The sequence below is a fragment of the Nicotiana tabacum genome, chromosome 6 (genome assembly GCF_000715075.1).
Source record: "Nicotiana tabacum cultivar K326 chromosome 6, ASM71507v2, whole genome shotgun sequence".
Lineage (NCBI taxonomy): Eukaryota > Viridiplantae > Streptophyta > Magnoliopsida > Solanales > Solanaceae > Nicotiana > Nicotiana tabacum.
The window spans coordinates 153,967,003-153,981,396 of record NC_134085.1 but is presented as its reverse complement, the minus strand read 5'-3'; the positions used below and the strand labels follow the sequence as shown (position 1 = coordinate 153,981,396).

The 14,394-nt window shown below is 36.5% G+C and overlaps 2 protein-coding genes across 2 annotated transcripts; one reads left to right on the top strand and one right to left on the bottom strand.

Moving 5' to 3' along the window:
- Positions 1–546: 546 nt before the first annotated feature.
- Positions 547–8,532, top strand: LOC107795928 (DNA polymerase alpha-associated DNA helicase A-like). The gene is made up of 7 exons (XM_016618632.2): positions 547–1,519; positions 2,095–2,403; positions 2,495–2,778; positions 4,072–5,103; positions 6,414–6,582; positions 6,991–7,148; positions 7,950–8,532. Exons 1-7 carry the CDS (start codon positions 772–774, stop codon positions 8,190–8,192), a joined length of 2,943 nt encoding a protein of 980 aa, XP_016474118.1. The 5' UTR covers positions 547–771; the 3' UTR covers positions 8,193–8,532.
- Positions 8,533–10,059: 1,527 nt separating this feature from the next.
- Positions 10,060–13,291, bottom strand: LOC107795929 (protein BOLA4, chloroplastic/mitochondrial-like). The gene is made up of 3 exons (XM_016618633.2): positions 12,979–13,291; positions 10,636–10,703; positions 10,060–10,515 (listed from the first exon to the last, which is right to left on the bottom strand). The coding sequence occupies exons 1-3, from the start codon at positions 13,231–13,233 to the stop codon at positions 10,368–10,370; spliced, it is 471 nt and encodes a 156-aa protein (XP_016474119.1). The 5' UTR covers positions 13,234–13,291; the 3' UTR covers positions 10,060–10,367.
- Between the last annotated feature and the right edge of the window lie 1,103 nt (positions 13,292–14,394).

Genomic DNA, 14,394 nt, shown 5'->3' with positions numbered 1-14,394 from the left:
TATTATTGATGCGTGTCATAACAAGTTGTAAGAGGTGGGTAGAAGATAGATTGGGGAAGATTTGCTGTGTAAACATTCGGGCAAAATACAAACTGGCCGGTTAGATGTAACTAATGTAGTCAAAAAGTATATAAAATATGTATTCCATTTTTTTAATATAATACACATATATACAAAAAATATATATATTGTTGGTTATTACTTTTGGGAAAGGCCAAAAATAAATATTTCTCTAAACATTATGTGTCCGAAAGGAATTTAGTTACCAAGTTGGATGGCAAAATATTTGTTAAACCTATTTATTACTCATGCGATAAAGACAGCGTTGAAGGTTGTTTATTTTTTGACAATTGGAGCTTAGATCAAAACTCTGTTGGTTTAAAAACAAGAAAATTCCAAAGGGGCAGCTAAAGAATCTCCGTCCCTAAAACGAGTCCACATTCTCCACAGCATTTTTCAGCGGCTAAGAGGACAGAAAATGAACACGTTGGACAAACAGAGGTCACAAGCCCTCTTTAACTATAGAATCTCAAATACCCAATAGAAAGACGTGTTCAGATCCTCTCTCTCACAAAATACTACTTGGACCCTTTCTTAGATAACGACTTTCCATTGCTTTCACAGCCTCTCCTTTCACCACGACACCATTTACCCTAAAAATCTTCACTTGTATCTTAATTTCCTATATTAACTGCCTCCATCCCTAGATATCTTGATTTTTTTTTCTACTTCATCAATGGCATTCTGATCTGAGTATTTTCTGAGTTCAGGATGCAAGTGAAACTACTAAAGATGGAATCTTTATGCAATTCCTGTGGCAGCATCTCCACTTTAGCTCCAAGCTGCCTCACTCTCCGCTTCTATAAAAAAAGATCCAATCTTTCTTCTTTCTTTGGCTCTGTTACTCTTTCCAACCCCAAAAATCGCATCTTTCTTGATTCCTCCATATCTTTCCCAAATTACAATATTCAAGCCAGCTCAAGTAGTGGCACTAAGTCCCTCAGTCCCAGGAGAAGAAAACCCAAGAATGTTAAAACTAGTGATATTCCTTCAGTTACAACAAAAGGGTCATTGGGAAAAAAGACAGAGAAAAACCAAGAATGTTCACAAGAGGAGAGGGATAGTGGGCCGGTTAACGTGCGAGCATTGAATGAAAATGGTGACCCAATGGGGCGTAAAGATTTGGGTAAGTGTGTTGTGAGGTGGATATCACAAGGGATGAAAGCTATGGCTACAGATTTTGCTACAGCAGAGATGCAGGGAGAGTTTACTGAGGTTAAACAGAGAATGGAACCAGGATTGACTTTTGTTATTCAAGCTCAGCCTTATCTTAATGCTATACCTATGCCTCTTGGTCTTGAAGCTATTTGTTTGAAGGCCTGTACTCATTATCCTACCCTCTTCGACAACTTCCAGCGCGAGCTAAGGGACGTTCTTCAGAACCTTCAGCGTAAATCTTTGGTCCAAGATTGGCGCGATACTGAGTCGTGGAAGCTTCTCAAGGATCTTGCCATTTCAGGTAACCCCCTGAAATTTACTCCATTTGGACTCATGTTATATGACATGTTTGTCTGGAAGGTTTATGTTATATTAATAGTCGTAGTATAGTAGTGAAAGAAAGGATTAATCATTGAAAACCTACTCTTTGTGTTTCATTTTATATGATGATGTATGACTGGACATAGAGTTTTTGAAGCAAAAGAAAGGCTTGATACATAAGGTAAATATATAACAATTCAATACTCCTAAATTCTTGTGTCTGCATCATGTCATGTCATTCCTATAAGGGCATTTCATCAAGGGTTAAATGACACTGTTAAAATCACATAGCTTTAATATAAGAAAGTGTCAATCTTCTTGAAATAGACCAAAAAGGAAAGAGCATCTTATAAAATGGATTGGAGGGAGTATCGGATTCTTGGAAGTTGTATAAAGCAATATTATCAATAGAATGGTGTCAAACTATTTAGGACATCAAGGAAGATAAGATTTTTATATAGATCGACAAAGGAAAAGCATTTTTTATTTTTTTCTACTCTGACTATGGGTTCTCAGATTGATGAGCTTGTTTTTCCTGACGCTGTTTGCTTGCAGCTCAGCATAAAGCCATTGCAAGGAAGACTTCTCAACCAAAATTTGTTCCTGGTGTAATGGGAATGGACCTCGAGAAAGCCAAAGCCATGCAGAGTAGGATTGATGATTTCACCAATCGGATGTCAGATTTGCTTCGTATCGAAAGGGATTCTGAGTTGGAGTTCACTCAGGAGGAGTTGAATGCTGTCCCTGCACCTGTCTTAAATTCCGAGGAACAGAAACCATTTGAATTCTTGGTTAGCCATGCTCAGCCCGAGCAGGAACTCTGTGATACTATCTGCAATCTGACAGCAGTTAGCACGTCTATAGGTGAAATAACTTTCTCTCACAACATGGATGTTTGCCAGTGTGAATTACCTTCATTGAATTGGGACATGTTTTTGTCTTTACCAACGCACAGGATTAGGTGGAATGCATTTAGTGTTGTTCAAATTGGAGGGAAATCACAGATTGCCTCCAACTAACCTCTCACCTGGGGACATGGTTTGTGTCAGAACATGTGATAGTAGAGGAGCTGGCGCAACTTCTTGCATGCAAGGATTTGTGCATAATCTGGGGGAGGATGGACGTAGCATCAGTTTGGCTCTTGAGTCGCTTCATGGAGATTCTACCTTTTCCAAGCTCTTTGGGAAAAATGTGCGCATTGATCGCATTCAAGGATTGGCTGATGCACTCACATATGAGGTATATTTCGGTCCTTCAATTCTGCCTGGTTATATTTCTTGTTACAATCATATTGAAAAGTAAATGTGTAAAGCTATGTGGAAAGGTGAAACTAAATGGTTAGGTTATAAGCAGAAATAATTTAAGTATGCGATTAACCTAATTAATTTAAATGAGTAAAAACTGTAAGGGGTCTACCAAGTCCCTTCGACGTCCCAATTCTTCTTCTTGGTAGATCTTAGGAGGGAAATGCACACTCCACTGGTGATCCTCTACATTTGTCTTATGGTTTTGAAAGCAAAGAATTGAGGTTAAGCTTGCTGTTCCATGTTCTTCTGAATGAAGCTATGCTGTGGAAGTGTTCTTAATTATTGAATTTTCCTTGATTAAAAGGTTCTTCTCCATAAATCATTGTTGCATGTGGCAAGACCTGTGGTAACGCAAGTGTATAGTTTGATCCTCTTCGCTTAGCGGACAGAGAGACTGGACATAAATTGCCTAAGTTCTACTTTTTTAGAGCAGCTCATACTTCATTTCCAAGTTTTAGGCCTAACTTTGAAAAACCTAAGAAGCTCATAGATTTGATTTTGTAAAAGCAATTATTTAGTTGATTTGGGAGAACCTCATGTATACAAGTAGTAGCAAGAAGCTCATACTTCATTTCCAAGGTTCAGGTATAACTTTGGAAAACCTATGTATCAGCAAATGCTTATAAATCTTGAATGACCTTCTGCCACTAGGACTGCTTTGGTGATTGATACTGTAGAATCAACAATGCATGTCGTGCTTTTTGTTCTCATAATGTTCTAAGTGCCTTCACCATTTCTCTTTTTTCACTTTCTTCTTTATGTTATTCTAGTATTATCATTTCATGCTATGCTTTCTGGTAGAGGATTATGTTTGATTTGGCTCTTTATCTTTGGTACAACAACAACGACCCAGTACAATCCCACAAGTGGGGTCTAGGGAAGGTAGTGTGTACGCAGACCTTACCCTTACCCCGAGGGAGTAAAGAGGTTGTTTATCTTTGGTACAAGATGTTTGCAATATTGATTTTTGATAGGTGTTGCCGAATGTTTTATGGTAACTTCTGTCCTCCTTGGGTCAGTATTATTCATATCGTAATAGAGTAATTTTGAATAAAAAGGTTTTAGATTTCTTGCGTCTTTACAAATCTTAGATGGAGTAAAACATTATATTCTGTAGAATTAGTGAAATGTTACAGCATCTTTTGAGAATTCTTGTCTTCTAATCAAGCTTGAGAAGAAAATTATCTATCTTAGAATGTGGTATTCACCCCTTTCTTTTTGGCAGCGCAATTGTGAAGCCTTAATGATGCTTCAGAAGAAAGGGTTCCAGAAGAAAAATCCTTCAGTAGCTGTGGTAGCTACACTTTTTGGAGATAAAGAAGACCTAGCGTGGCTCGAGGAGAATGGCATGGCAGACTGGTCTGAAGTAGAACTTCCGGATTCCACAGACAGAAAATCATTTGACACTTCCCAGAGAAAAGCAATTGCATTAGGTTTAAACAAGAATCGACCTATTATGATAATTCAAGGGCCTCCTGGCACAGGGAAGACCGGTATGCTGAAGGAATTGATTTCTCTAGCTGTTAAACAAGGTGAAAGGGTGCTTGTAACTGCACCTACGAATGCAGCTGTCGACAACATGGTTGAAAAGTTGTCTGATATCGGACTCAACATTGTTCGTGTTGGAAATCCTGCACGTATATCCCCTGCTGTAGCTTCAAAATCTTTGACTGAAATTGTGAATACCGAGCTGGCTGATTTCCGAGCAGAGATTGAGAGGAAGAAGTCAGATCTTAGAAGAGACCTGAGATATTGTCTTAAGGATGATTCTTTGGCTGCTGGTATACGTCAACTTCTGAAACAGCTTGGAAAGTCCATCAAGAGGGAAGAGAAGGAAACTGTGAAAGAAATCTTATCAAGTGCTCAGGTTGTGCTTGCAACAAACATTGGGGCAGCTGATCCACTAATTAGGCGGCTGGACACGTTTGATTTGGTTATTATAGATGAAGCTGGCCAAGCAATTGAACCATCATGTTGGATACCGATATTGCTCGGAAAGCGTTGTATTCTCGCAGGAGATCAATTCCAACTTGCTCCTGTGATCCTTTCTAGAAAAGCGTTAGAAGGTGGTCTTGGAGTTTCCCTACTGGAGAGGGCAGCAAGTTTGCATGACGGGATGCTGTCTACAAAGTTAACAACACAGTACAGAATGAACAATGCCATAGCTAGCTGGGCTTCAAAGGAGATGTATGATGGATCCTTAATATCATCTCCAACCGTTGCTTCTCATCTTCTGGTGGATTCTCCTTTTGTCAAGGTATGAAACACTTCTCCACTTTCACTAGGATTATAACTTTATGATTTAAATTCTTGTACCTTGTCTACCTTTTGTTCTTTTCTAAAGTATAAAGGAGGATTTAGGCTCCTTTCTTTGTCATTTCTGTAATGTAAAACTTAATGGCTTTTCATGAATTTCTTCATGCACGTCAAATGTTAAATAGGAAAGCATAGGTGTAGAGGTTAATATATAGTGCAGAATATCTGTGCCGTTGGCAATGTTCAAATAGGATGACTTTTCAGTAGGAATTTACCTTTTCGAATTATGTGATTTTATGAAATTTTATATGGACCTAGACACTTTTTGAAGTAAAGGTCACTAATTCTACTTTATGCCTAATTTCAAGGACAATGATAATTTCAACCTGCATATGAAAGAATAGATACATAGAACTCTAAACTTAAGATTACAATGCTTCATACTGTTAACCATGTGAACCAATTCATCTTACTTTCCAATAGTTAGAGAGGATTATTTATCTAAAATCTGCAACATCATCGCTAATGTGCGAGCCCAGTTCTTTTTTTTTTTCCGGGCCAAGCATGTCTATTTTGTAAATGTGTGGCTGACTGGCTGTGAGACACTAGCTTGGGATAGAGCCTAGAGGTGTAGATCTGTGAGCCACTAGCTTGGGATAGAGCCTAGAGGTGTAGATATTCTTTTTCTTGTGGTGGCTGTGAGACTTAACCTCTTTGATATCATGGAATTATGTGAACTACCTAATCTAATAGTTTAAACCATTCAATAATATTTTGGCCTAAACTCCTTAACACCAATAATGTCTTTCTGCATATTCCTTAATATCTTTAAATTTGAACCTCTCTCCCTAACATTTGTTTACTGATTTTAGCATGCAATACATATTATGTTCAGAAATAAAGGTGCTGATATTCTTTTTCTTGTGGTGGCTGTGAGACTTAACCTCTTTGATATCATGGAATTATGTGAACTACCTAATCTAATAGTTTAAACCATTCAATAATATTTTGGCCTAAACTCCTTAACACCAATAATGTCTTTCTGCATATTCCTTAATATCTTTAAATTTGAACCTCTCTCCCTAACATTTGTTTACTGATTTTAGCATGCAATACATATTATGTTCAGAAATAAAGGTGCTGTTGAATACTTTATTGTGGAGTTACCATTTGGTTGTTCTTGGCACTGCATTAAAACATTAGGCAGGGTTATTGCTTGTTTGAAACTTTAGCATATTGTTTGACCAATAAGTAAATGGTTATATAATGCATTCCATTGATGATTTTAATTCTTGTAATTTCTGCATGCAGCCCACATGGGTTACACAGTGTCCGCTGCTACTGCTTGATACGAGAATGCCTTATGGAAGCTTGTCAGTTGGTTGTGAAGAGCATCTGGACCCTGCTGGCACTGGCTCCTTTTTCAATGAAGGCGAAGCAGATATCGTTGTTCAACACGTCTTCAGTTTAATTTATTCTGGTACATGTTCTTTACTATTAGTTTTCTCTGCAAATAATAATTGTAGATCCTTTAATTTCCCAGAAAGTATTCATAAACAAAACTTGCATGATAAGTGTTTCTGTGGCTCAAGCGACTGGACAACATACAGATTCATTGAATTCAATTATCAAATATCTTGTTATATATCCTATCCATCCACCAAAATACCTAGCTTAGGTGAGATAGCAGGACTGATGACAACTTTGTATTCTCTTATTATAGCTTATGAATGCATCTTTTACGTCTGAGATGAGAGAAAAGTTTTTTATTTACACTTGGAGAATATGCTCATACTTTCTAAATTCCTCCTTTGTTTCTTCATATATCATAAATTAGTATTGACTAGCCAAAGAAGTAGTATCAGTTATCTTAAATTATCTTGTACAGGTGTTCCCCCTGCAGCAATTGCAGTGCAGTCTCCTTATGTCGCTCAAGTGCAACTTCTTAGAGACAAAGTCGATGAGCTTCCAATGGCCACTGGCGTTGAGGTTGCAACCATTGATAGCTTTCAAGGCCGTGAAGCAGATGCTGTGATTATATCCATGGTAAGCTGTCACTCTACTCATGTGTTACATGTTTACATGCTTCTGTGGATTGTCCTTTTATTTCATTCTAATCTCTGCCTTATAAGGACCATTTTAATTAATTAAACTTCCTGAAGCATTTTTTTTTTGGGTAAATCTTGGAGGCCTGGTTTCGAAGTGTCCTGGGGGAAATTTTGTGGTATCCTCTGATGATTAGTAAAATACAGTAATTTCTGATTGAATGCTCAGTACTATATGCTAAGTTATTTGGATGGGGATGACTATGTGTTTCAGTTTCATATCCTTGATTAAGTAGTTTAAGCCATTCCCCAAACAGCAACTTTTAGCAGGGAAGGAGGAAATCAATCTGGAAAATTTATACAAGTTTCAAGTTTCTATCAAGTACAGAGGTAGTTTACTCAGTGTGCTAAATAGTCTCCATTACCTTGTATTAGTTCGTGAGTTGGGAAGACCATCTTTTTCCGCTACGATTGTAGTTATGATTACACTCTAAGGGGTTTTGGGCTTCTTATTTCTCCATGGATAACTTCACATATTGGAAAAATGTTTACATAATTCTTATTTAGACCTTTGAATTTTTCTTATATAGTCATGAAGTTGAGCCTATATAGGTGGCTACGTTTTACTATTTGGTTCTTTCGCCGAATGCATTTGACAATGGCAAGTACCTTCAACCTTAGCACAGCTTATCTGTTTCAAAACTAGATCAAGCTACGTTATGCACTTCAATATATGTTGTTCAAATATTGAGAAAGAGAGCATGTAAGTGCACGCTTATATAATGTTGCTTTGATAATCCAGGTTCGTTCAAACAATCTAGGAGCTGTTGGCTTTTTGGGAGACAGCAGGCGAATGAATGTTGCCATAACAAGGGCAAGAAAGCATGTAGCAGTTGTCTGTGACAGTTCAACTATATGTCACAACACATATTTGGCGAGGCTGCTTCGTCATATTAGATACTTTGGCAAAGTAAAACATGTCGAACCTGGTAGCTTTTGGGAATTTGGCCTTGGTATGGATCCAATGTTGCCTACTGCCAGTTAAGTTGGAAAGAGTTAACCAAGACCGAAATTTTAATGCTTGTCGTCCAGCTGATGATTACTGGGCGGATTTTCCGACTGGTTGATCTGCAAATTATATATTCAGGTGCTTCAAGCAAATCAGCTTTTTGACCAAGAGGACAAAGCTCGGGGTAATTTTTATTTGTATATATAATTCAAAGAAAACTTTGTGAAAGTGTACATATATATTCATATACAGCTTCAATGTCTATATACAATTCTTGATTGTTTAACTCCTATTGTTTAACTCCTATTTATGATTTCCTTTGTAGTCGAATCAGCATGAAGATTATATGTATAAACAAAGTGTTGAAATTCACTAACTGCAGGAGTTGTACATATATGTACTTTTTGGAAGCTTTTATCGACTGAAAATTAAAGAGTCATAGTGATCTCCAAACTTTGATAAACAAAATCTTACATAAACTTGCCAAGCACTAAAATAATGATATGGAAGTTTTGTTGTTCAATTCTGCACCAGCACCCCCACTTTAGTTATCCACCACAGAAAATGATAGTTACATCCAATTTTGCAATGAAAGAGGTATGGGTGCTTCATTGTGTTCTAATTCTTTGGATGCTCTTTCTTCAAAAATGTTATGACGAACATTTTTTTCGTATGTATAACATGTTGAAAAACACACACTTTTACTTCTAGATGGTAACTGCAAATTGAGAGTGGGGAATTCGCAATTAAAGACTTGCATTCAGACTTTAGTGGAGTTAATGTGCAGTTAGAGATCAGTTTTCCATTTTTCTACTGCTGCTGCTCTGTGATTGAATGAAATGATGATTAAACGTATGATATGTATCGTGATACTATCTCAAGGAAAACATGCTTACTGCCATCAGAAACAGAGTTGTGGGGTTATAGTTAGAAGTTAAATAACACAGACCAAAAGGATGCTAGAAAATAATGCAAAGTAAACATCAATTTCGAACAAGAAGTTAAAAAAAATCTCCAGAATCTCATATTCAAAGCTACATATAGACCAAGTTGTTAAAAGAGGTTTTTTCACTTTTAGCCCTCGCCAGAAACTATTTATATTTGGTAGCCAAAAAAGTGTATAAAATTTGTATAATTTTTGTATATAATATATATATATACAAAATATATCCAAAAAATATACATTTTTCAGCTATTGTTTTGAGAGCGGCTATATAATGTCATTTTTTCTCAAAAAAACAAAGACAGTGGGGATGGAAAAGGGATGTAAAACAACAACTACTATATCTCACAAGTCGTGCCGCAATTGCAGTCTGTACTGCGTCTAAATGTTCAGTATGGGGTTAACGTGTTGATAATTATTCAATTGAACTTGCAATACACGTTAATGACGTTTTTCATTAGGACTCTTTTGATTTTCTGACTCAGCGCGATCTCTTAATTCACGAGTTGATACATATCAAACAAGTTTTTGAGACGCATCTTTTCTTTGGCTTGAGCAGTTGGACTGCTCCTCTTTCAAATATTTGTAGTAACTCTTATATCTTGATCTTTTTTACTTGTTCTTTTGCTTTTTCAAACAAGCCAACTTCTTGTACCCACTCATGCTTTTAGTTCTATCGTTACTTTGACAAATATATCAAGAAAATTGGGTTTTACGCATGTGATAGCTGTGCCTAAACCATCTGATCACTTACCAGAAATGATTAGCAAATTTCGTCTTTTTCACTTCTAATCAACACTACAACAATACAGCTATTTTTCAAATGCAATTTCCATTGGAATTCAATGGATATCTAAAAAACAATCAAACAAGAGTAGATATTTCGTGCTAATATATTGGCAACTACAGAGAGCTGATAAGTTTCCAACTACAAATTTCTGAAAATAATCAGCCAACAGCTAAATCCAATTTCTTCCACGCTTCTTATTTTTCATCAAAATTTCAGACATCACGCAAAGACCTTAAATTTTCTTCCTTCAGATGGGAATGTTCAACTATTGTTCTTCAACTGCTAGTACGTAAGAACTAGATTCTGAAAATGAACAAACTGCTGTTACAAACCAATGTAAAGCAATACAGTACTACTTTAGAGTTGACATCACTCGAAGTTCTCTTTGTTCATAGTAATGTATCTGATATCAATTGAAAAGTTGTGACTTAAAAATATAGCAGTGGTGGTGTTTTGATACTCTTTGGTTGTGCTGTGATCACTTCCCTGCTTCAGTCGGTGTTTTGGTAGTCATCTGGTCAACTGCATGCACAGTGTTCTGAAGTTCTTCCCATATGGCTTTGTAGACCATCCTCTGCCTATTCACAGCAGATTGTCCCTCAAAAGCTGAAGAGACTACATCAATGCTGCAACGAGAAGAATAACAATGACTTTACAGAACTAGCAACAGATATACTCACCACTTGATTTAGTAAACCAGCTTCATTTTCCATCCAATGCACCATCTAATAGAGAAGAAACCTCACCTGACATGCCGACCATCACCATAAGCATCTTTAACTACAACTGTGTCCGCATTCAACTGCTCCTTGATCTATTGGCATATATTTAAATATGAATTGGTCTGTTATTGACAGAAGTGACGCTATCACAAAATACATGAACGTAAGCACTTTAGTTTAATATCCCAGGTAGATATGTAGTCTAGACTTTTGAAAATATAGGTGCATGGAATTTGTACAGCTAATTGTAGCAGAAGCCAAGCAAGTTCAGAAATCCTTATTAATGTAATCTTTGGCCACACCGCCACAGCCTTGTTTATGTAACCAAGATCAAACGTCAAAAGTTTCTGTAATGGCACAAGTGAATGGAATTTCATAAAGAAAAATCTACTTCAACCGATAAACCCTAAACCCTAAAAAATGACAAAATTGTAAAAAGGATCAAACATCAAAAGTTTCTGTAATGGCACACGTGAATGGAATTTCATAAAGAAAAATCAACTTCAACCGATATGCCCTCAGGCATGGCCATACATAACATAAAGATCACACTTGGAAATGGTGGACAATTAGCTACAGCAAAACTGATTGGAAAAGATGGGACAAGGAGGAGTAGTTCTTTACCAGACTGTAATTGTGGACATGCTGCGCTTAAGAACTTTTGCTGCCATGCTTTAGTTAAAGTAGGTGCTAATATATGCCATAAAGAAGCAAGCATTCTAGAGTTTATTCCAACAAATAACTTATATACTTACTAGAGGAAAAAGAAACAGAAAAAGTAAACTAAATCTGAGTAATTTGAGAATATTGTAAACTAACATGCAAGGATCTTCTAAAAGGGATTCAACAAGTTTAGTCCAAAATTCAAACCGTGCTTTCTTATTTGGTTCGATGAAGTCTTTCTATAAGCATAGTTGTATTAACTTCGTTACGACACAGACGAATAATGTGAGATTTTCCTAATATTTGATTACTGCTAGCGTAATAAATTCCTCGCCCCACCCACTAACACTTTCATCCCCTCTATATTTTATCTCTTCTCTTTACGTAGTCCAAGAAGTTTTCAGCATCTATATCTTTCTTCCTTTCTCATTCATCCACTTCCTGCATCCAGGAATCCACTCGAACTCATCACAACTCTGGTGCCTATAAATTTAAATCTTTGTCATAGCTTTATAGTTTACTGCACATGGATCAAGGTGGTGCACTGTACCAACGCGCCAGTTAGCTATTTGATGTAATATGCGACATCTGTGATCCCAGGGAAGCTGGTTCAACTATTTTTTTTGTTGGATAACGATAAGTTCCAGCAGGCTAGTGGTGCACGGTTTGAAACTAGGTGGATAATGGACCCATCCTTCTACTCTTCTCCACTTACGTATCAAGCTTTTGTTGGTGGCGTGGTTCGCTAACCCACACATAATGCACTGCACTCTTAAACTAGACCAAAACCTGGGGGCAAGGGGCTTCATTGCATGGTTCACTGAACATCCAGAGGTTGTCATATTCATTGTTTTTCTTGGTCCTTTTTTTCTTTTCAAATCCTAACGTCTTCAATTCTACGAAATACCATTGTAATAAATATTTTGTGACTTTGAAGTTGATCATTATCAGCTTCCTTCTTTTTAAGTGATACTCTAAGGTGGCACATACTCAGGGATGTTTTCTTCCCGAGCCGAAAATCTCGCTCCTCTGTCCCTTCCAACGACTTGAACTCTGTCCTTAAAGCCCCTTGAATTCATACCTCTTTTTCGGTCCTTGAGTTTAGACCTCAAGTCCTTTTTGGTCACAAATTCCCTCCCAATTCTCATTCTTTCTTTGATAGTTAGCTTACTATTCAGTTCACTCAACATTTTCTTGGATCAATACTATTCAGTTCACTCTACTTATCTTTCGTAGATATTCTATCTAGTAGTCAGGCTCATTTGAACTCGGTAGTCAGATGCTTTAGAATCTTTTTTCTTAAAAAGTAACAGCGTAAGGAACAAAAGAAATATGCTTCCAAGAACATATTTCGGGGTCAAAGAAATCCCTAAAGTTTTACTATTTAAAACAGGGCAGAGCTAGAGTGGCGGGTTCGGTCGAACAGGTAGCTTTGGTTTGAATCTTGTATTTGCCTTAAAAAAATCCATTGCATATGTATAAATTATTAATTTAGAATCCGGTAACTTAAAACGATTAAAATACCGAACCCATAAACTTGAAATCTTGGTTCCACCTGCTTTAAACGAGATATTAGCAATGCCCAAGCTGTAGATAGCACAATTGCACAAAGCAGATAACACAAGCCCAATAAAACAAAATTGCAGTTATGGTCATAAAAAGGGCAATACACTCATACTAAAACAAAGGGTCGATAAAATTAACCTTTTTCTGCATAGACTCCATAAGAGGAGAATCAATTGAGCCAGTATCGCTAGTCGCACGAGTAGAGAAAGTCCGACGACCAGCGAAAAGCTCAATCTTTGAACCTATTTGGGGAACGAGCTTCATTGGCCTGTAGGAACGAGCAGAAATAGAAACGCATTTGAGTAATGAAGGTACACGTGGCTGAACGGAGCTGCTCAATCGCCGGATACACAGCGCCGCCACGTTTGGCCTTGCAAACAACGCCTTCGTCATCTTTACTCTCTTTTCTGTCCGGCGTCAAAGCGAATTAACACCTTATTCCTTTTATCTCTTTTGTGTATCTTTATTATAAGCCATCCAACTTGGCATTATTTTTCATTTTGGCACTCTATCTCTAACTTGTTCTATTTTGGTCCTCCAACTCTATTTCTTACCTTCAACTTTAACACAAAAGCTTAAACTAGTGCAAAAATATATATCCCGTTAAATCTAAGGTGTAATAAATATCAAATTAAATGTTGCCACCTGATTTTTTCATCCATGTCAAATGGGTCACTACTAAAATACCTGAACTCGATCGTATTTTTTCATCCACTGTTGCCCCATCTTCATTCTCTAAGTTCCAAAGCTTTCATCTGTCGATTTCATACCTGACCCGTTTAGAAGAAATAAACCCACAAAAAATAAGGTCGGGTTCAGGTATTTTAGTATTGACTCATTTGACATGGATGAAAAAACTAGGTGACCACATTTAATTGGATATTTATTACACCTCATATTTAACAGGCTATATTTTTTGCACTGGTTTCAGCTTTTGTGTTAAAGTGGAACATAAGAAATAGAGTTAGAGGGCCAAAGTGGAACAAGATAGAGATAGCGTGCCAAAATAAAAAATGATGCCAAGTTGGATGGGATGTATATGTATTTGGCCCATTGTTATTGTTTTAAAGAAATAAATATTATCTGGTTAACTTGGACTCGCCTGGAGTTGTTTAACCATAAAAAAAATCATCTAATTTTTTTTTTTGATTGAGATTTGAAATTTGAATCCTAATCTTCTTTAGTTTCTATTCCACTTTGTCACATAAATTTTTAATCACACTCGATATTTATATTAAATTAAGTAATTTAATTATTAAAGTTAAAAATTAAAGTCAAAACATATTATTTAACTATGGTGAAGTGCAAAATATATGTATAAAATACATGTACCTTATATTTATTCAGTTGGTATAAAAACTGGTCGTAAGTGTGGTTTTTATCATCATGAGCTATTATGTCAAAGTTTTAATTGCTATGTATCTATATTATTTCTCCAATTAAAAGACGGTTTTGAACTTCAAAAAATATATAAAATTAAGTATTTTTATGCACACAAAAGTATATTTTTCAAAATTTTATCAGCCCTATGTCTGCTTCGGACAAAATAAATAA

What these genes read in the sequence shown, in the direction of transcription:
- LOC107795929 (XM_016618633.2), bottom strand. Translation starts at nt 13,233, where the DNA reads ATGACGAAGGCGTTGTTTGCAAGGCCAAACGTGGCGGCGCTGTGTATC. An exon ending in TGGAGTCTATGCAGAAAAAG is followed by an intron (nt 10,704 to 12,978) that starts GTTAATTTTATC and finishes ATATGCCAATAG; the next exon opens with ATCAAGGAGCAGTTGAATGC. An exon ending in GGTGATGGTCGGCATGTCAG is followed by an intron (nt 10,516 to 10,635) that starts GTGAGGTTTCTT and finishes TTCTCGTTGCAG; the next exon opens with CATTGATGTAGTCTCTTCAG.
- LOC107795928 (XM_016618632.2), top strand. Translation starts at nt 772, where the DNA reads ATGCAAGTGAAACTACTAAAGATGGAATCTTTATGCAATTCCTGTGGC. An exon ending in AGCAGTTAGCACGTCTATAG is followed by an intron (nt 2,404 to 2,494) that starts GTGAAATAACTT and finishes ACCAACGCACAG; the next exon opens with GATTAGGTGGAATGCATTTA. An exon ending in ATGCTGTGATTATATCCATG is followed by an intron (nt 7,149 to 7,949) that starts GTAAGCTGTCAC and finishes TTGATAATCCAG; the next exon opens with GTTCGTTCAAACAATCTAGG.